The 22,969-nt window shown below is 44.0% G+C and overlaps 1 protein-coding gene and 1 long non-coding RNA gene across 7 annotated transcripts in view; one reads left to right on the top strand and one right to left on the bottom strand.

The window, feature by feature from the left end:
- Window positions 1-22,094, bottom strand: part of UGT8 (UDP glycosyltransferase 8) — a 47,331-nt gene extending 25,237 nt beyond the window's left edge. Inside the window, exon 1 of one of the 5 annotated variants that reach the window (XM_079990242.1) lies at window positions 21,474-22,094. Coding sequence is in view for 1 of the 5 variants with exons in the window: in XM_079990240.1 (XP_079846366.1) it covers window positions 7,760-7,793 (34 nt within the window). In the remaining 4 variants the exon portion in view is untranslated. Of the gene's footprint in view, window positions 1-4,614; window positions 4,699-7,759; window positions 7,895-7,967; window positions 8,049-21,378; window positions 21,401-21,473 lie in introns of those variants that run through there. The other 4 variants (XM_079990245.1, XM_079990243.1, XM_079990240.1 and 1 more) reach the window with 4 other exon arrangements.
- LOC307223934 lies at window positions 5,268-12,556 on the top strand. Of its 2 annotated transcripts, none has more exons than XR_013842322.1 (3): window positions 5,268-5,396; window positions 7,768-8,152; window positions 12,323-12,556. It is a non-coding gene; the product is annotated as an uncharacterized lncRNA (long non-coding RNA). The 2 variants fall into 2 exon arrangements; XR_013842323.1 differs by having other exon boundaries at window positions 5,273-5,417.
- Window positions 22,095-22,969: the final 875 nt, after the last annotated feature.

The raw sequence follows: 22,969 nt of genomic DNA, 5'->3' as shown, positions 1-22,969 counted from the left end.
TCGCACCCCCCCCCCCTTGCCTAAATGAGAGGTTAAAGCAAATCGGCACTGGAAAGCAAAATGGATAAACAGCTTTACAACCCATTATTTCTAACATGCTAAAGCTCAGTTCTCATACCAATCAGAAGCTGGTCATTTGAACATACTGCATTTTTTACTACCTCTCTCTATGGGGTGAAGTGTTTGAAAACTCCTCAATGTAGCTGCTTGCTTGACATGAAATAAACCTCAACAGATGAAGTGAGCCCAATTGCTGCCTAGGAGCCATTCCAGGACTCCTCTTGTCTTTTCCAAGGCTCCCTGCATGCCGGGTGCAGTCACTGAAGAACTTCTGATGCACTAGGCCTCCCATTGACTTCTCCACAGCCAAGAATTAGATGGCCAATTTCACTGTCCTCTGAGCACACTGAAAAACTACATGCTGTGATAGGCTCCTTTCATACAGCAAGAGTAAATTGTAGAATCCCTTCTGGATGCTTCCCTGTCCTCTGGAATTTTGGTGGAGCATTTGTTTCACTCTCCATCAGAACTGTTCTGGACTCTGCACCACAAAGTCACAAGATTTCACAAGTCATTTTATGAGACACAAGTCACTCCAACATCAGTCATGTATGATTTCACAGGGCCTGCTCCATCTTATTTAACACTAAGTGCAACTTTCAAGAGATAAATAGATGGGAGAATCACAGAAAGTATTAATCGTTAATGTCAGTCAATGCAATCAGCTTAAATACAACACATAGGTATCAAGTCTGAAAACTGCCCAGAACCATGAGTTTGCAGTCACCTGTATGGTACCAAAATACTACCCACCACTGCTGCAGTTAAGAACCATGTCAACTCATAGCACAACACAATAAAGGCTATTTCAACAAACCACAAGATAAAACTCATCTCTGAATAGGCAATTTGTAGAAAAATATTAAAATGAAAATTCAGTGCATTAATAAAATTATATGCATAATATAGCACATTCCATTAACACATAATATGATCCTCAGTTAATAAAAACTGTATTAGCAACTACTGCCACTATAAATAACATAATTTGCTCCAAGTGGGGTTATAATTTTGTCTTTTAACCTAATTCAAATTATATAAAAAATAGTATAGTATTACAAACAAACCAGAATATGTATATTTTCTAGTTACAACTGCCCCTGTGATCAATTAATCATACATTTCATTATTTAAAACACAAATTAAACTTTTCAACCCTCATTTTTTATTCCTAAAATTAACATAAGCACAAATCTGTAGAAAGCCCAGGGAGGAGGAGGAGGAGGAGGAGGAGGAGGAGGAGGAGAAGAAGAAGAAGAAGAAGAAGAAGAAGAAGAAGAAGAAGAAGAAGAAGAAGAAGAAGAATTTACATGCCTCCCATATGACTGGGTTGCCCCAACCACTCTGGGCCAGCTTCCAATAATTAGAAACATTAGTCAATAATGTTCCAATAATTAAAAATTCCAGTAATTAAAAACATAGTTATTTCCTTTACATGTAACAGGAAGGCGTTCCACAGGGAGGGCACAACTTCCAAGAAAGCCCTCAATAGTAACAAACCCAACATTTTATGCACGCACCCAATTGTTACATATTTCCCAGAAAGCCTCTATCATTTTAATTGGCCATAAGGCCTTCTGTAATAGTGCTTCCTCTTATCCAGAAGAACTCCACTGGGTAGAAGATATTATGTGTGATTACAGTGTAAGTAAGCAGCCACTCCGTTATTACCACATCAATTAAAATCAATAGGAAGACTTCCAGGTTAGCGCCATCGACTAATGGCGGATTCCCTCTGAGCTCCGGAGGGAATCGGCTCCGCAGGATCGGGTCTTGTCCGCTGCGGCGATGCGGGGACCTTTAAAAATCACAGGCATGGATGCCTGTGAGCGTGGTGACTCGGCGGGCACCATTTGCGCCCCCCCAAGCTGCGAAGGAGCCTTTTCAAAGGCTCCGGAACGGGGACAGGGTGTGGCACAGTGCTGTGAGTAGACTGCTCCTTCTGCGGAGTGAAGCCGCAAGCCATTGTCGGAGAGCGCTGACTTTTTTTGGAACAATTGGACTTTGAAGTAACAACCCGTGAGTAGTACGGAAATTGGAATTTAAAGAAAATTTTGTTGAATCAGGAACGAGCGGGGAAGGGTTAAAAAGGAAGTCCGCCCCCCCCCTTTGTAAATAATCTAAAGCAAAGGACCTGCTATCTAAGGTCGAGAGAATCTTTTCTTTCTTGTTTTTTAAAAGATTTTAACTTTCACGATTTGACATTATAAGAAATTTTACTGGAGGATAAAAGATTAACTTTGGGAGCTGAAGTTTCACCCCCCCAACCTGGACCCGGGAGCGTCCCGCGATAGAGCCTGTTGATGAAGTATTGAAGAGTTTGACAGCTGTCAAGTTAGCTGTCAGAGGAAAAAGAGAACTTTGTTTCTGTTGCTTCTGCTGGTTATATTTGTTGCAATTTGTTGAAAATAAGGAAGGGCTGATACAAACTAACTTGATTTTTGGACTTGAGCTGAAAGGAACATTAAGGAACCAAAAAACCCCTAGAGGGGGTTTAGGGACATTACAAAAATGGCTGGAGGAGGGAAAATCCAGGCTGAATTGGAAAGAGCATTTGTTCTCTTGGGAAAGTTACAAGGCCAAATCGATGTTTTGGCTATAAACGTCACAACTCTGGACTTAACAGTAAATAACATTGTTGAATCTGATAAGGATTTGAAGCAGGAAGCCTATTCAATTGGAGAAATAGAGAAACTTGAGAGCCATGAGAAAATGGAGAAGGAGACATATGCTGCCCCTGAAGAAGAGGAAGGAGGAGCTGTAATTTTGCAGATGTTAAAGGAGAGCTGCAATTTGTGGCCTGACATGATGGTAACAAAGGAAAATAAAAATCTGATGTGGAAAGTCTGGCCTGAATTGGAGAGCAGAAAACTGAGAGATCTCCTTATGTGGAGATCTGAAGACCGAAGGACTATAAATCTGACTAAGGTGGAAGTCGGAGCTTTGGGGACATTTGGACTTGAAAGGAGCATGAAACAAGATGTGGAGTACCCCACAGGCTTTACTTTTAAGTATGGAGGTCAGGCTGGAAGAAACATGGATCCTGTTGGGCCGGAGCCTCTCCGAGATTTGGGATTTAACATTAAGGACTATCAAAAAAACCGGCAGAGAGGAATTGAAAGAGATTTAAGAGCCTCGGATGTGAGATCTCCAGGCTAAACAGTATATTGAGACTGATGGACACTTCTTGGGGACTGAAACCGGGAAAGGGGCGGGTGGAGTCTGGGAATCCAAAGGGTATATAATTATAACTTGCTCTGTTTTTATTTTGTTCTGCTATCTGTATGGAAATTGGGAAAGTTGTGGAAGGGAAATTTTGGTCGACTTTAGGAAAAATGTTTAAGAATGAGCAATGATGTATAAGTATTGATGTTTAAGTTTGGATAAGTTAAAATTGGTTTTCAAAATGGTCTATATTAAATGAAAATAAGGTCTGCAAAAATAAATTGAGGAAATGGAAGAAGAGGAAAAGTAACATAACAACATGTTAAAATAAATTATTAAGTTAAGGTTGAGAAATAAGTAATAAGGATTTGCTGGGTTAATAATTTAAATTGGAATACAAGAAGGGGAGGTGTGAGGAGGTCTGAGAAACAAGTCAAATGAAAATAAGTAACTGAAATTGTATGTGTTTTTAATTGTTTTTTAAGTTTTGGATTTTTGTATTTCGTTTATTTTTTGTTTATTTTTGTTTTTGTGTGGTTTTTGAAAATGCCAATTAATATTCATTTTAAAAAAATCAATAGGAAGAGTCATGCACTTCCCTTGAAACATATTAATTCATTAAATTTAGTGTAATGTACGTCACAGATCTCACACCATGGTCTGCAGACAGTGCTGGAACTAAAAGATGGGCAACCCTTTCAAGATTACCTATGCGTCCCTTCTGAACTGAAACATTCTCAAAGGAGCTATAGGAGCTACTGGCAGCTGCAAAGGTACCCACAGGCACCACACTGCTTATTCATTTGCTGAGAGCGTGCTTGAAACTTACTTCCTTGCATGTTTATCCTTATTATACATATTCTGGGAGATATTTTTTGAAGTGTTTGTCGGGAATCAAGCCCATATCAGGAGAAACTGGCAACTCTCCCAGGCACCCAGCTTGATCTCCTGTTGACCTCCCTGGCTGCATTCCCCAGCAAGATCCAGGCTAGGCCGCAATAGGCGATCCTTCTCAGTGTGAGAAGGACACACCCCTCTTTCCTGCCCTCCCCCGGGCAGGGGAAAGAGATAGACAGAAACGTATTTACATGCCTCTATTTCTGTCTTTGCAGCATTACAAAAAAACTCCTTTCTGAACTCAGAAATACTAGAAACATCAAAAATAAACAGCAGTCCTTCTCTCTATATAAGCCCCACTGAAACCAGTGGGACTTACTTCCAAGTAAACTCAGATAGGTATGACCTGCATTTCTGCCAATCATTAAATATCTCTATTCTCAACAGAAGAATTGACCAAATTACAATATATAAGGACATTAATCTCTCTGACATTTCAGCCACAGGTGAAAAAGTCCGGGGAAATAGGGAAAACACAGTTAAGCACGTTACCTCATATCTTTCTTTGTTCAGTTCACTTCGCTCCTTCCTGAGCAGTTTAAGTCTCTTCAGCAAGAAGAAAAAGTCATGGCTAAACCAATTAGCAGCACTTTAGTGCCAGCAGCTCAGCAATCTTTACAGCCTCAGTCTCACTCATCATGTTACCAGGAGGTTTTAAATTACTTGTTACATCATAAGAGATAGCAAAGCAGGGCAGGACTCTTAGCACATTATCTGCTTAATTAATATGTCTTTAACCTCTTGAAATCGCCATTCCAATCCAAATTAGCAGTTAATTAGTTGTAATAGTTTAGCGACTCTACTTCATTGTCAAACACTGACTGTGCTATGGAAACATCCCTGAAGCTGAGACAGTAAGGCATACAAAGTTATAGGTATCACCACCTCAGAGACAGTGCCACACACACCAGCAACTGTTTACTTTCTATCCTACTCTTTTTACTTTACTTTCTTTCCCTGCGAAGTAAAGATCTTGATAGTTCTCCAGAAAGGCCCCCGTCTGACCCAACAGCCAGCTAAATTATCAAGTTCCCTCAATCAAGAGACCACCCCCTGTTTGTGTTGGAATTTCAGTTAGAATGTGGTGGTTTGAAATCAAAAAAGCCATTTCTGAACAGTTCCAGCCAATAGGCTTCAGTTATGCTATTATGTCAGAGAAAGAGGAAGGTGATTAGCCAAATGTGCCATTTATGATGCTCCAGGGCCTTTATGAACTCAGGCAGTGATTTCAAATTGTTCTGCATGGAACATCCTGATCTTGTTTTGCCTCCAAGGTATATAAAATAGGCATAACAGTAAGTTTTGGAAGAACAGCTTCAGTTGGTATAATTGTTTTGAATTACACAGAGGTTTCCATAAGGAAGAGTTTAAGAGTCCTTTATTCCTGGCTACACAGAAAGCAATCTAGGCTACTAATATAGTGTATGATAAGCAGAAGGCTGAATTACGTAAGGTATTTGACATACTGAACATTGGTCTAACTGGTTTGTTTGTTTTGCCAAAGTTGTTGTATAAGTTGAACAACACAGAGAGACTCTATAAAGAATATTAGAAGAGGTCAGTGATCCCACAGACATTGATGCTGATTCCACCCCCCCTTCTGTTTATTCACTGGTCATCTGAATAGGGTTTTTGAGAGAAGAGCAAAAATATGTGCATTTGTAAACTACTCTGTTCCATACATAATTGTAAAGATGTCTTCTGCTGTGTGACTGATTAAGAATTCTATGCAGTTTAGTTAAAGCAGTGAACTTGCAGAACACAACTTTGTGGGTGGAAACACTTAGGGTTTTACATACTGTTCCTGGCCACATGAAAATATATACTACTTGTACTCTTACTCGGCCCTATGATCTACATAGATGGGCAGACTAGAACTGAAGTTAATAAATATATTGCAGAATCACTCATTTTTACAAATGATATGCCCAATATTATAAAACAGCCTTACTGTGCTACTGCTAGGAATTTAACTGATTTCAAAATATTTTTTTCATGAAATAAAAATATGTATATTTGCAACACCAGGGGTCTATATTGCAAGTTGCACTTTCTTCTGTAGGAATGTTCTTACACTGCTTGCGCTGTGCATTCCCTCTCACTTTTATAGGTGGTAACTCAGTAGTAGAGCATATGCTATGCACACGAAAGATCCCGTATTTATGCTCTCCCCCCCCCTAAAAAAAACTCCTGGGGGACGCAGGTGGCGCTGTGGGTTAAACCACAGAACCTAGGGCTTGCTGATCAGAAGGTCGGCGGTTCGAATCCCTGCGACGGGGTGAGCTCCCGTTGCTCAGTCCCTGCTCCTGCCAACCTAGCAGTTCGAAAGCACATCAAAGTGCAAGTAGATAAATAGGGAAGGTAAATGGCATTTCCGTGCGCTGCTCTGGTTTGCCAGAAGCGGCTTAGTCATGCTGGTCACATGACCCGGAAGCTGTACGCCAGCTCCTTCGGCCAATAAAGCGAGATGAGCACCGCAACCCCAGAGTCGGCTACAACTGGACCTAATGGTCAGGGGTACCGTTACCTTTTGCCGAAACCCTGGGGAGCAACTGCTACTCAGTGTACACAATAGCTAGCTGGATGGGTCAATGGTCTGATCTGGTATAAGGCAGTTTCTGATTTTCCTGCTTCATCATAATCCACAATGTAAAAATCAAAGTGGATCTAAGTTTCAAAGTGAATAATAAATTTCACTGATTTGATAATAATAAAATTACTGTGGAAAACATTTGGGGGAAATCAGAGCTATATTGCTAAATGATTCTCCCAGTAGCCTATAAACCTATGTAACACAACTCTTATCAGTTTTGCCACTTAAACATAAGGCATATATCTGTACTGCACAATTAACCATACTATACTTTTGTGTAAAATAAGCCCAGGACTGCAGCAAGAAGTTTTGCCAGGCATTCTGTTTTATCTAAGTGCAGTCAAGAGTCCACAATAAATTAGCATATGAATCTGCACTAGTGATGACACTGAAAAAACAACAACATAAGGCATGCGGTATTTTAAACATTAGTAATCCTCCTCTAAATTATAGAGCAATATACCTCTTTGAACACAAGTCAGGAGTAATATATTTTCTTTTTCATTGCTGAATGTCTAAAAACCTGATTTCCTTCATTTTCCAAAATCATACAATGAAATTATATATTCCTCCCTATCACCCTTCATACATACATCTGACAAAGCTTATGTCACCATAAACCCTATAGATAATAACATTTACTTATTCCTAAATTTCCACAGCAGTGTCTTTTTGAATATCTGAACTTTTGAAATGTCTCCATAAATAGGTTTTTCTAAAGAAATCAAAGAACTTAATCTTGAATGCAGTTTCTTATAGATGAGTTTTGAAAGATCACAAGAAATACAAAGGAACAGGAATACCCTCCCCCCTTTTATCTAACTTGAGAGCTTACTTGAGTTTACTATTATTTTCCACTAACATCAATTTTGCCCAATATGTGGTTATATAAAATTTATCTTCTGTCGCTACCATCAAAGCATTTCAGCTATCTTTCTTAAATAAACTGGCCGCAGACTTCAATTCACGGTTTCCTAAAGAGTAGAACAAGCATAATCTGAAAGTTGAATGGAAAACGTATGAGCATAATCACCATCTTTTTACCTGCTGAGGCCTGCAGTGTGTTACAAAGCAGCATTGCCGGAGGAACAGATCCCTAATAGAAAATCCCTCAGAGAGAATATCCGGTACAGGAGAGGGAGACAAAGGAACCATCTAACATGCAGTCTGTAAGCAAATATACAACCAGAAATAGTGAAGAAATGGAAAGCAATCAGCTTGCGCTGAAGGTTCCAGAGGAGAAGAAACATACATAAATGAACAGGACACTCCAGGGCTTCAGAAAGATGAAGGCCTACCTAAGGCCTTTACAGATTTCCATCTAGGGCAGGCTGACAAATTGTCATATTAAAATGAGGAAAAACTGCAGATAAAGGCATGCATGCTTCATCTCCCTCTAGAGGGCCGGAGGACTTGAATCTCAGATTACTTGGGAAGGTAACATATTTTAAGAGTTAATCTTGCCGGCTTCATCTTTTTACTGCTAATTTATACTGTCTCTTATAACGCAGAGTTCCAAGGCAATATTTCTCACGAAACATTGACAGGTGGAAGCACGACAGGCTTGTGGTCTTTCCAACCTTATAAAAGGAAGCGTCAAGCTCTTCAATATGATTCCATGTGATACAAACCAGTGGACAGTATGAATTAAATTTCCTAATTTTAAACCAGGCTTCCTCAAACTCGGCCCTCCAGATGTTTTGAGACTACAATTCCCATCATCCCTGACCACTGGTCCTGCTAGCTAGGGGTCATGGGAGTTGTAGGCCAAAAACATATGGAGGGCCAAGGTTGAGGAAGCCTGTTTTAAACCATAGCATCTGTGGGTGGGGGCATCTACTGAAGGATAACCACAAACAATTCTATGCAAATAGAATGAATAATAATAATAATAATTTATTATTTGTACCCCGCCCAAATGGCTGGGCTTCCCCAGCCACTCTGGGTGGCTTCCCAAAAAAAAAAAAAAATTAAAATACTCTAATACATCAAACATTAAAAGCTTCCCTAAACAGGGCTGCCTTCAGATGGCTTCTAAAAGTCTGGTAGTTGTTGTTCTCTTTGACATCTGGTGGGAGGGCATTCCACAGGGAGGGTGCCACTACTGAGAAGGCCCTCTGCCTGGTTCCCTGTAACTTGGGAATATTTGGATTTCTGTCTTATTACGTTTGGCTTGGTACAAGGTAGCTATCCTGATGTCACACCAGTAGGCTACCCTTTACTCATTAATATTATGAATCGCACTGTGCAATTATCAGGAGGAACGCCATGCTGCTAGATAATTTCAGGCATCAAACACACTGCCAGACAACCTGCATATGAATAGCTCTATTCATGGATGGAAGCAGACCCTCCAAGTGTCCCTATTTTCCATGAACAGTCCCAGATTTACAGAAGCTGTCCTAGTTTCTGATTTGATGCCAGAATGTCCCACTTTTCCTTAGGATGTCCCTATTTTCATCAGAGAAATGTTGGAAGGTATGGAGTTATGCAACCCCCAAGCCAAGGAGATAAGTAACTATACAACATTTAGAAGACCTCTATTATACAGGACTGCCTTCAGAGAAGTTTTAAAATGTTTAATGTTTTATTATGCTTTTGTTGGAAGCCACCCAGGGTGACTGGAGCAACCCAGTCAGATGGGCACGGTATTGTTATTATTATATAGAACGTCCCTATTTTCATTGGAGAAATGTTGGAAGGTATGTGGAAGCTGATGAACGAGAAGCTGCTCACATGTAAGTTTTCTTGATGTACAGTCAACAACAACATGCAGAGGCCAACTTGAAGTATGTCCAATACCAGAGGTGTAGCCCTGCTCCCGGTAGTTGTGTGGAGGCAGCTTAGAAAGCCAATTATCTGGATTCTGCAAACTCTACAGCAGAAATAATGTATTTGCTCTGTTTCTGACCTCATCACATTTCTATGACTTGCAGTGTAATTCTACACGTCAACTCACAGGCAAGTCTCACCAAGCTCAGTGAGATTTACTAACAGACTTAGTTGCACTTACTGGACAATGCTGTGCATGCTTACTCTGAAATAAGTTCCTATCAGCTTCATGCCTAGTAATTGTTTAGAGCTGTAGTCTAACTCACAGAATGAATCTCAATGTAAAATGCATTAAAAGTCTGATAGTTCATGCCTTTCTGTTTCTGTTGCAAATCAACACTCAGTAAAACAAAATGGCATTTTACATTCCAAATGGCAATTCCGTGTTTAGAAATTGCTTAAGACAGGGTTACAAGGTGTGAAGACACACATGTCTTCATTTGGAATATGAAGAAAAAAGAATGCATAGCTGTCAAGTGTCCCTTTTTTGAAGGGACAGTCCCTTATTCCAACACCATGTCCCGCTGTTGTCCCTTATTGATGGATGTCCCTTAAATGTCCCTTAAATGATGTCCCTTAAATTTCAAAGGAAGCAGCTCCTCTCCCTCCCTCCCTGCCGGCCAGGGAGGAGGGAGGCTTCAACTGTGTTGCTTGGCTGTGTTGCTCACCCCATAAGAAGTCTAAGAACGACTGGGGGTGGAGCTTGCATGCCTTGTGTGTGGCTAGTTAATGCAAGCTGAGGGGGTTTTTGAATGCTGGACGCCATTTTGTTGCACATGCTGCTGCAAACTTTGCAGTGCAAAGCCAGGCTGGGGAGCCATCTTAAGTTGAGGCTGCATAGGCCTTGTGGTGCATGTGATTCAGATTCTATTCAGTTGAACCTCTGGTTACAAAGTTGGTTGGACAGTGTTCTCAAAGCTACCAGCATGAGTTTGACCAGACTGCAGGAGGACAGGAAGACTGGAGTGCCTGGAACAGGTGAGGCTGCAGGTCCCTTATTTTGGCTGCTGGTCCCTTATTTTCAAATCTGTAAGTTGACAGCTATGGGAATGTCTTTGTGATGCAGGAGTTGGGAGGGAAGCAATTTCCTGATGCAGTACTGTGGTACCTTGGGTTAAGTACTTAATTCGTTCCGGAGGTCCGTTCTTAACCTGAAACTGTTCTTAACCTGAAGCACCACTTTAGCTAATGGGACCTATTGCTGCTGCCGCGCCGCCGGAGCACGATTCCTGTTCTCATCCTGAAGCAAAGTTCTTAACCCAAGGTACTATTTCTGGGTTAGCGGAGTCTGTAACCTGAAGTGTATGTAACCCAAGCTACCACTGTACTCTTAAAGGAACAGGAACCCTACCCTCCATTGCAAATGGCACTTGGGCCATACTGCTAATTATCAACATGTAAAATAAAGACAGAGGGTTGTATTCAACTTTTACTCAGAGAAGATCCATTAATCAACCAAAATTATCACAGACATTAATTTCAATCCAGAGTGTATCATTAGAATGAGGGTTTGAAAGGCTGAACAATAGTTCAATTCTCTACTACAGGCTTCCTCAACCTCAGCCCTCCAGATGTTTTTGGCCTACAACTTCCATGATCCCTAGCTAGCAGGACCAGTGGTCAGGGATGATGGGAAGTGTAGTCTCAAAACACCTGGAGGGCTGAGGTTGAGGAAGCCTGCTCTACTATCTCAGCTTGCAGAAAGATAACACATGTAGGTGATAAGGGGCGTTTCTGAAAACTTTGCATGGGTGTGTAAACGCAGGCATCCCCAAACTCGGCCCTCCAGATGTTTTGGGACTACAATTCCCATCATCCCTGACCACTGGTCTCGTTACCTAGGGATGATGGGAGTTGTAGTCCCTAAACACCTGGAGGGCCGAGTTTGGGGATGCCTGTGTAAACGTATTAGAAGGAATAATTTAGATTTGTCCAATAATAAGAAATGCATTATATTTATTTTACTTCATAAAATTTATATAATGCTTGATTGTAAAAATAAACAAACCTCAAAGTAATTTATGAAGCAAAGAAGTCTCCACCTGAACTATATTGACACAGACTGAGAGCACTTGATGTCAAAAAAAAGTATAGAGAAGCTTTTAAAGTTTAAACAGACAGGTGCTGACAAATGTCTCGATCAGGATATATTAGAAATACATATACTAAACCTCCCATGTACTCAGTGTGGGGGACAAGATAAAAAATGGTTAAGGAGAGTTAATTCAAAAATCGACCAGGTTTTTTTAGGTGGATTGATACTTTACTCCAGTTCGGTGGGAACAACTTCCTTGCGAATTTGCCCCAAAACGGAATGTGACATTTGTGTGATAAAGAACACCAGATGCACAGGGTTCTGTCTAACATTGTGGGGACCTGGCACGCACATGACTTCACACTGTGGAAAGAGGCCTGATGGGCCCTCCTGCGGCTGTGACAGTCTCCGCTTCAGTAGGAGGGGCCGACATAGCCCATCACAGCCACAGCAGGCCATTTGGAGGGCATGACATGCCCCATCAGGCTTCCTTTCATGGTGTGGGCTATTGAATACTGAGGCGGGCCAGCCCCCTCATTTAAAATTGGGGGGCTCAGCCCCCACAGCCCCACATGGATGACGCCCTTGAAGAACAGCATCCCCCCCCCGTGGTTCCTTCATCTAGACAAGTGGTTCCTAAACTCCCCCCCTCCCTCCACCAGACTACTTGAAAATTGCCTAGGATTTTATTGTAATGTGCTGCGTTAAATTCTGTATGATTTTTAATTGTATTTCCACAGACATGCCGCAGACCACCTGAATGATGCTCACAAACTCTGATCTAGATTTTACCAGAGCTGCAAGGGAAAAAAAGACAGAGAAAGTGACCCTCTTGACACTAACTCTACAGGAATATACAAATGAACATCAGGTTGTTGCAAGACCGAAAAAAAGAAACTCTAGGTCAGAAATTATTAGAAAGAATATCGGAAAAAGCATCATACTGCTGCTAAATAAATTTATTGTGCAGACATTTTATAAAAAATAATATTTATTCCAATTTTAAAGGTTACAAAAAGAAAACACTAAATTCACACTAAATACAAACAGACAAAAAAATAGGAAAAAAGAAAAAAGAAAAAAAGAAAAACAGCACAGAAAAATACGAACAAAAATCAAAACAAACCTTCCCGTAACTTATTTTTCATCTACTTATTTCCTTGACCTCCTCACGCCTCCCTTTTTTGTATTCTAGTTCAATTAGATGTTTCAGCAAGTCCTTCCAACTTTGTTTTTATCCTAATAATTTATCTGAATATACTGTTATTCATGTCTTTCACAAATTAAAATGTCAATTTTAACCTAATCCTTATATCATTTCTGCTAAGACCACATTACTTCATTCCAACAACCTTCTAACATTCCTTAATTTTACAATGTTTCTGTAAATAGACTTTAAATTTTTTCCAATCTTCTTCCACCGACTCTTCACCTTGGTCTCGGATTCTGCCAGTCATTTCCGCCAATTCCATATAGTCCATCACTTTCATCTGCCATTTTTCCCGGGTGGGTAAATCTTGTGTCTTCCAATACTTCGCGATGAGTATTCTTGCTGCTGTTGTTGCATACATAAAGAAAGTTCTGTCCCTCTTTGGCACCAATTGGCCGACCATGCCCAGGAAAAAGGCCTCTGGTTTCTTCTGAAAGGTATACTTAAATACCTTTTTCATTTCATTATAGATCATCTCCCAGGAAGTCTTAATCCTTGGGCATGTCCACCAAAGGTGAAAGAATGTACCTTCAGTCTCTTTACATTTCCAACATTTATTATCGGGAAAATGATAGATTTTTGCAAGCTTGACCGGGGTCATGTGCCACCTGTTATTGTGCAGACATATTTAAAGTATTGTTTGCAGTTCTGCTTACACAGTCATACTTAAGTTAAAGGTAAATGTAAAGGTACCCCTGCCCGTACGGACCAGTCTTGACAGACTCTGGGGTTGTGCGCCCATCTCACTTAAGAGGCCAGGGGCCAGCGCTGTCCGGAGACACTTCCGGGTCACGTGGCCAGCGTGACATCGCTGCTCTGGCGAGCCAGAGCTGCACACGGAAACGCCGTTTACCTTCCCGCTGGTAAGCGGTCCCTATTTATCTACTTGCACCCGGAGGTGCTTTCGAACTGCTAGGTTGGCAGGCGCTGGGACCGAGCAGCGGGAGCGCACCCCGCCGCAGGGATTCGAACCGCCGACCTTTCGATTGGCAAGTCCTAGGCGCTGAGGCTTTAACCCACCTGCGTCCCCATACTTAAGTTATCTGATCGTAAAATTTCATATCCTTTAAAAGCAAGTTAAACAGCTTATACAATCGTAAAGCAAAACCAGACAAAAGCAGCTCTGTATAGATTAAACAAAACAAAAGAGGTGGGTCCCACAAAGATTCCTCAACTGCCAAAGGCCAAGGTAAAGACACATGACCCCAGCATACAATGGAAGCTGGATAATGAAACTGCTAGGCACATGTCTGTGGCGAAAGGAGTTCCACAATTTAGGAGTTACTGCAAAGAAAGCCTTCTCCTGCATTGCCATTCACCACACTTCAGAGGGTGGTGGAACCTATCAAGAGAGCTTCTTTCCTGTTTTTAACACCTGATGGGGTCCTGTTGGAATAGATGGTGCATTTCAGACATTTGAGGCCTAAGTTGTTAATAGCTTTAAACATCAATATGAACATCTTGAATTAGGCCTGGAAACAAACTGGCAACCAGAGCAGCTGTTTTAAAACCCAATTATATGTGCTCCAAACAGTCTACCTGATCAGTGACACAGTCACTGCATTTTTGGGCCAGATTTCCCAATCATCAAGGGCAGCCACACATAGAGTGCCTTGCAGCAGTCCAGCCTGGAAGTTAAAAGAGTATGGAGTATGGATCTAAAATTCCAAAGAGACTGGAGTAAATTTATTGACTATATAAATAATAACTGTAGAAGTTTGAAGACACTAGCAGGATTGAAATAAATCCTACGATGTAGACTTTATAATATAAGACTAAACTGTGAGATATAGATTTGAAAAGGGAAAGCTTGTTGGCGGGATGGAGGGAAGTCATAAACTTGGCAGAGCAGTAGGGAATGAGATTGGTAGGCCCATATTGGAAATTACTGTTTAAAGTGAAAGTTCAATAAAAATTATATTAAAAAAAGAGAGAGCATGGAGTATTGTAGCCAAGTAATTCTCTGCCCAGCACTGCCTGTAGCTCACAAACCAGCACCATAGCCAGAAAGAGGCACTGGAATATAGCTGAAAATTGGTACCAACTGGACAATTTAAATGGTCAAGGGTTTGGAGAAACTTTCTCATAAGAAAAAGAGTTACTAATGGGGCTATGTTAGATAGATCCATAAACAATGTGGAAAGAATAAAAACAGTCCAAATTTTAGTACACTAAGGCTACAACTTAAGTGGGGGTTATGCTCCAGGGATACCACCTAAAGCCAAAATTGCGTATAGCCAAAACACATTGGGTTTAATGACAGGTGGGATTACCAAAGTAATTTTTCCTGGAACCCTGTCCCATTTCCATACTCTTGTTATTTTTATTTTTTTCAAATATTTGCCACACGTGTAAAGCTAAATACATACAAATTACTGTAAATGCACATAAGTCAAGGTTTTGCTGTATATGAGAATTTGTTAACACAAATTAAATAAGGAGAGCCCTCCTGGCAGATCAAAAACCTGCTTAATCCAGCATGTCGTTTCCAACCGTGGCCCCTATGAAAAGCCCAAAATCAGGATATTAATGCAATAGCAACTGGTATACAGCAACATGCTGCCTCTGCAGACAGTTGCATAGCCATTATGACTGACAGCCTTATGCTGGGCATGTCCAAAGTCCATTCTGGGGGGCCTAATCCGGCCCGCCAGTCGATTTAATCCAGGCCCCATGGCAGTATATGTCCTGAGGTAAAATCCTTAAAAAAGCTCAGCAACTTTGGTCGACCCCCACGCATGTTCACTTCATCAAATCTGACCCTCTCTGAAAAAAGTTTGGGCACCCCGCCTTATGCTTTATGAATTTGGTTAATCCTGTTTTAAAACCATCTAAACTGGTGACCATTGAAAGTAGCTTCAGAACATATACAGTTGACATATGACTTGTCAATAAGTATGCAAAATTTACTAGTCTGTGGAAAAAAATTACTAGGCTGATTGCTTATATATCTAATAATACTTTGTGGCTCCAAATTAGGCAGATTTAACTTTTGTAAAGCTTTGTCCTGTCTAGTCTGGCCCAACCGAAGACATGATTATGTCTGAGGCAAAACAGCAAATGCTGATCCCACCACTCAAGTCAAGGTACATAGTAAGGTAAAGGTCCAGTCATGGCCGACTCTGGGGTTGCAGCGCTCATCTCGCTTTACTGGCCGAGGGAGCCGGCATACAGCTTCCGGGTCATGTGGCCAGAATGACTAAGCTGCTTCTGGCGAACCAGAGCAGCGAACTGAAACGCCGTTTACCTTCCCGCCAGAGCGGTACCTATTTATCTACTTGCACTTTGATGTGCTTTCGAACTGCTAGGTTGGCAGGAGCAGGGACCGAGCAACGGGAGCTCACCCCGTCGAGGGGATTCAAACCATTGATCTTCTGATCGGCAAGTCCTAGGCTCTGTGGTTTAACCCACAGTGCCACCCGCATCCCAGGTACATGGTACCCGTCCCCCAAATCCCACAAGTACTTGCCCCAGGTAGTAATATTACAATAATACTAACTTACCTAACAACTTGCTGCATTTCATAACCCCAAAAATCAGCCACCCCCTCATTTTGTGTTTGGAGATGCTCATTATCACAATTAGATGGGAGGCTGTTTAGAAGTGTACAGGCATTTGTTTACACCACACATAGTTAAGCAATAAAAAATTATTGGCTCTTTCCAAATCCCCTGGCTTCTTCCCACTTCCATTTTGCATGAAGATGATGGGCACTCCTCAAGCCGCCTGATAAATCTGTAATCATATTTCTACACCTTTCTTTCCATGCCTCTTTCCCAATTTTTATTATATAACTCAGCCCCTTCATTTTTCCTCACTTCAGGCACCCACCCAATCACTGTTTCTCACTTTATCAGCAGTGTCATTTCACATTTTAGAATTGGGGATATCATCAGCGAGTATGAAGGATTGTGTGCAAGAATAAAGAAATTGCTTCACCTTTTCAGATTTCAATACAGTGGTACCTTGGGATGCGAACGGGATCCGTTCCGGAGCTCCGTTCGCATCCCGAATGGAACACAAGACGCGACAATGCGTCTGAGCGTGCTGCGTTTCACCACTTCCGCGCACGCGCGTGACATAATTTTGAGCTTCTGCGCGAGCAGCGAAACCCGGAAGTAACGCGCAACTCGAACACACTCAACCCGAAGCATATTCAACTCGAGGTATGACTGTAAATTGTGGCTAGAACATTTGTTGTGACTAGTATAGCTGGTTTTTTAAAAAAATCTCGTAACAACTATTGAACCTTCATGACTTCTGGCCTACTTACACAGACCCATTTAAAATGTATATATAGCTGAAACTCTGAGCTCCTGAGGAGCAGTCACATGTGAGCTAAAAGACAAAAGGTGGGACCAATAACCAGGGGCGCCGACATAAAAAATATTGGGGGGGGGCGGGGGCCCATACCGACTTATAAAAAATATTGGGGGGGCCCAAGACCTCCAAACCGCTGCTGCTGGGGGAAGGAAAGGGGCGAGCCCCGGGCTGCCCCGACCTTAAGTGAACCTGTGAGGGCCCGCCCTTTGCGGCAGCCGATTGGCTGCCGCCGTGGGCGGTGAATATTAATGAGCTAGGGGGAATCCCCGCTTCTCGTGGGGCTGACGCCAGCCCCGCGAGATTGTTGATGGGTCGAGAGCCCGCAACCCCACCCCCTCTCTTGATCAGGAGTGGCTTTGTTTTTCTTAAATTATTGGGGGGGCAGAGCCCCCCCAAACGAATTTTTGAGGGGGCTCGGGCCCCCTCAGGCCCCATGGAGTCGGCGCCTATGCCAGTAACCTTTTCCTTTTATGGCACCCCAGTATTTCCAACAGCATGGCCTCCTCCCCTTCACTCCCCCGCCCCCCATTCTCACTTAGCCCAAACCTCATTCGCCTCCCCAAACGTCATTCACCCCCATCATTTCTTACATTTTAACCAAGCCCCATTACCAAACACCACTCCTTGGCTTCCACCAGACTTGTCCCGAAACAAATTCTCCCAATTCAATGTCACCTTATTTTGCTAATTTATGCCAACGTCCTTTGTCAAGCCGTGTTATGGCTTACTCCTATTTCTCTGGATTGCATAGCTTGAGTAAAACATTAACCTTCATCAAGGTTTGGAAGAGGGAGCTCCATTAGTGTACAAAAATGCATAACCTCTACCCAAAGTGCTGGTGTACGGCAGTGGTGCCTTCAGGGCAGGACTTTGGGCAGAAGTTCCTAGTCCTATCCAGCAAAACGTGCATGCCCTCCCCCATGCAGCATGACTGGTTCACCACATTATCAAGTATAGGAATAAATACACATTATTATCTCAAGCTTACTGTAGTTTCATTTTTCCTAGCTGCACCACTAAAACAAGGTAACTGGCAAATTTGTCGTGTTCTGTGCCTATTTATCTGCTCAAACATCAGGATGAGTCAAGAAGAATGTTTACTTTTCCTTGAAGTAATATCTACCTCCCCTTTATATATTGTTGATCATATATAAAAATTTTCTCTACTGTGCCAGCCTGAAACTGGTACAGCAAAATCTCACGGGGATTCAGGTGTGGCAGTGGATCTGCCACTCTCATCATCCCTCAGGGCATGATTAGCATTGTTCTGTAGGACTGGAGAGATGTAATTTCAGATAGCCACAAATTGACCTTGTGCCAGTCACTATTTCTCAGGCTATGCAACCACACAGGGTGCTTGTCAAGATAGCATTTGGCAGTATCTTTGGAGGAAAGATAGAGGATACGAATGTGGTACATTAAAAATAAATGATTATGTTATGCCACTATTTCTATTATAATATAAATTCCAATTTTTTAAACAAATCATAATCCAGTAATGTCTAGCAACCATCACTGGAGGGGTCTATCAAGAAATCCGCAATCCTTTTTTATTTGTGAGATAGTTTTGGTTGAACTTAATTGCGTACTGTATGGAAGGACAAGTTAGCAGCCAAAATATTTTAATCAGAAAAAAAGTTTGCTTAAGCAAATTGAAGAGCTATATGTTCCTACTGTATTTAATTATTTCTTTGGCTATTTACTGTATTCATTTTTATGCCAGTGCCTAAATATATTCAAACAAAATTGAATACTTCACTTTCAATGTCACAACAAAAATGAATCTGTATCTACCAATATCTACACAAAATTAGTTTTTAAACTGTGATAAAAGTACAAGTAGCCATATTGTATTAAAAGGCATTTTGTCATTTAAATACTTCAGTTTCACAGCTCCTATACAAAAATAATGAACGCTTTGCATGACTGGCAAGGATTGTGGCATTACGGTTCTAAGAAGGACAAAGAATGTGAAGAAACGGTAGCATTGGAACAGATGGAGAGGAGGTGCTTACTGCAGTGGTGCAGCAGAAGCAAATGAGCAAAGTCAAGCTGTACCTGGGATTTTAGTTCTCCTAAAGCCTTTGCAACACACTATTCTTCTTCTTTAGAGTAGACTGTATCTAGATGGTACCTGTCCTGTATTATTATTATTCCACACAGTCTGTTCCTTTTCCAAATACCGTATATAGCTGAGACTCCACTAGCATTTTGTCAAGGACCCATCATCGGTTCCCACATGAAGCATCATCTCTCTCTCTACAAGCCAGGTGTGTTCAGCCTAACAATACACATTTGAGTTTGTGCCATTCAGTTTTTTTCAGATACACCTTCCATTCTACCCTTCTTAACCAGATCAGAGGAGCAGTGCAACTCAGCACTAGTTAATTCCCTATATTCCAATGCCCAGGGCTTTTTTCAGCCAGAACTCACCAGAACTCAGTTCTGGCACCTCTCAGGTAGGAGCAATTACCATTGTAAGACAACAAGGGAGGCATTCATAGTGAGTTCCGGCACTTCTTTTTCTAGAAAAATAGCACTGCCTATGCCCTTTCTGTATGCATATCCCCTCCAATGACAACTGTCTATAATCCCCCCAGAAGACTTTCAACTCCTGCCTGCAATACTGGACCTGCTCCTAGCAAGTTCAAATAAGCCCTCTAGTTCACCCCACCATGCTTCTGAGCTACTGATCTCACTTCCATACAAGCCTGCTTGGCCTGCTGCCCAAGAGAGGCTCCCCACACCCTCTTTCTTTCTTCTTCTACTGGCATTACATATCCCAAACACAACGTATAGAGGCCCTAGAAATAAGCTCTACTTCCAGGTCTAGGAGCTCCACACCATCTGTTCATGGCAATGGCACTAAGTTTTGTTGTTGTTCCTGGGAGACCAGCCTCTTTCCCTCCCCAAAGATACTCTCCCTTTTCTGAAGCACTTTTTAAAACAAAGCCCCTCATCCCCCCCCCTCCAGCGGGCTGTTGGATGCACAACCATGGGCATAACCAAAGGGGACGGGGAGGGCAGCTGCTCCCCCCCCCATCAAACAAACGAACAAATAAATAATACTTAACTAGCCAACCACATGGCAGATAGCTCAATTCTGCCCCCCCCCAAAAAAACACACATAAAGCCTGCCCTCCTGCAGCCATGTGCACAGCCTGCCTCTACTTCCCTTAATGTACTCTTTCGTCCAAATCCTCACCCGTTCTTTTCTTCCTCCTCCAGAAACTTCCAACTTACTTCCGCAGACACAAAAACCCCTTTTTTCTGGAAGCAACCCCTTCCCCCTTCCCACCCCCACGACCCCCTACCCTTGATGCCTCCTTCCCACGGGCCCCGGGCTTAAGGTCGCCAGCCCCCAACGGGGCGTCGGGCACCGTCCCGCCAGTCAAGGGCAGCCGGGAGTTCAGTTGCGTGGGGAGAAGGAGTCTGCGGCTGGGGAAATAAGTTGAAAGTTTCTGCAGGAGGAAGAAAAGAGCGGGCGAGGATTTGGACGAGGCTCCTCTCAGAAGCAGCCCTCTCCAAGTCCTCCTCGGCGCCCTCCGGCCAACTTCCTCGCCCGAGACACGTGCGCGCATATATATACATACTGTACATATACTGTATACACAAACTCCCGGAGTGGAAGGAGACAGACGCGCGCGGGGACACATAATAGATACATACTCTTGCCTGGGGGCGCGCGCGCGCTCCCCCCTCTCTCTACACACACACATAGGGAGAGAGAGCAAAACACACACATACACACACCCCGGACTGGGATACTAAGCTGTGTGTCCACAACTCCCACCCACCCCTTCTCCCTCCACAGCACACCCGTGATGCTCTGTCTCCACCTGCGGTTCCTAAGCTACCCGCGCCCTTCAGTTTCCCAGCGCAGCGTCGACTCCACCCCTGCCCCCGGCTTCCGTCTCCCCTCGGCGACCCTCCCCAGCAGTGGCGTAGCGTGGGTTGTCAGCACCCGGGGCAAAGCAAGTAATTTGCGCCCCCTAACCCGTGGATTTGCGCCCCCTAACCCGTGGATTTGCGCCCCCTAACCCGTGGATTTGCCCTAACCCCAGATGTTGCGCCCGGTGCGGCCGGGCCCCCCTGCACCCCCCATGCTACGCCACTGCTCCCCAGCCCTCGTGGCCAAGTGCGGGCTCGCAGGCTGGCGCGCGCACACACACAACCCGCACCCCGGGCGTGCGCCCGCCCGCCCCGCCGGCCAACTTTCCCACCTGCCCAACCCCTCTTCTCCAGCAGCGACGCCTGTTTCACCTTCAGCATCCCCTTCTCGCAGCCTGCCTTTCTCTTGCCAGCGCCAAGAGGCAGCCGCATCCTCGGCTTCCTGCAAAGCTCCTCCGCTTCCTTACCTCACTTCAGGACCTGATCCCCTGCCTTTGCCTCGGAAATGGGGGCGAGAAGAGGAAGCGTCAGAGAGGGTTGGGGAGCGTCTAGCCCGCGGCGATGTCCCGCCCGTCCCTTTTAAACGCACTGGGCGTTTGCTGCTCTTTTCCAAATCCGCTGCAGAGGCGGCGGCCGGTCCGGGAGAAGCAGCAGATTCCCTTCGCTCCCCTAGGTGTCTCTTCCGCTATCAGCCGCTGTACCTGACGCGGAGCTCGGCTGCTGCCTCCGGGCTGGAGGAGGAAGCAAGCAAGGGGGTGCAACTTCAGGGTTCCCTCAACTTCTCATCACTTGGGCGCCCCCTTGATCTCCCTCCTCCTCCTGCTGCTGATCGCCCCCGGGCTTCAGAGCTGGGCCCTCAGTATCAGCTGCGCACATGGACCGCTCGTGACATTGAGAGCGCACCTCCCAAGCACAGCCGCGCGCTGCACCAGCGAAAGGTCCCTGGAGAGAGACGGGAAGGTCAGGCAGCTACTGCTACTGCCGCCGCCGGCTCCAGGTCTCTCCAGGAAGGAGGAGATCCGTTTCCCCTCCCCCTCCTCCCACGCCGACAGCCGCTCTCAGTGGCCCCCCGGGCACCTTCCGATGGCATGCACTGACCCCGGCTCCCAGTGCAGCAGCAGCAGCAGCAGGGACCGCTCCATGGGGCAGCCCCTATTCCCACCTCCCAGCGGGCGGGACCGAGCCTCCCTCCCTCCCCAAGGCGCCTGGCCACTTACAGAGGGGCGCTCTCGGGCAGGAGGAGGTGTCAGCGGAGCTAGGGATCGGGACTGGGGCGAAAAAGGACACCACCACGCAGCTGCTTCCAGACGCTGCACGGGGCTGACGTCTTGGTGGGGTGGGCTGTACCATCGCTGCAGCACCGAAAAGGTGATCGATCAAAGCGGGGTGCAAATAAATGGGAGGGGCGGGTTCGCCTGATTCATTGGTCCCAAAGTATTAGCGAAAGTGTCGATTGCATCTCGCCGAGCAGCCCAGCATCTTGGTGCAGCAGCAGCAGCAGCAGGAGCACCACAAGCAAAAGGATGCAGCGTTGTCCTGCATCCTTCTGGCTCCAGCGAGGCTCAGCGTGAGAGGAGACGGCGCTAGGTCCGCTTCCGAGTAAACGCAGGGTGTTCGGTCTACAACACCCCAATGCTGCTCGCGTTTGATCCCTTTGCAACGTGAAATTGAAGTTGGCTGGAATGCAAGTTTGAATTTTAAAATGGTTTTCTGTCCACAGGTTAGCACCATCAGTGTATAAGACTCCAATTTTTTTACAAATTTTTTAAAAGTAAAAAAATCTTACACACGGAAAAATATGGTACATCATTCCAGTAAATCCAAACCCTAGAACTTGCATCACATCACTCAATCTGCAAAATCAGCATCCTTTGCATGCAAAAAGTCCCACTTTCCCTAGCATCTCCAGGTAACGCTGGGAAAGAGTCTGAAATGCTGGAAAGCTGCTGCCAGTCAGTGCTGA

Source organism: Podarcis cretensis (genome assembly GCF_951804945.1).
Source record: "Podarcis cretensis genome assembly, chromosome: 9".
NCBI lineage: Eukaryota > Metazoa > Chordata > Lepidosauria > Squamata > Lacertidae > Podarcis > Podarcis cretensis.
This window is presented reverse-complemented; position numbering and strand designations above follow the sequence as displayed.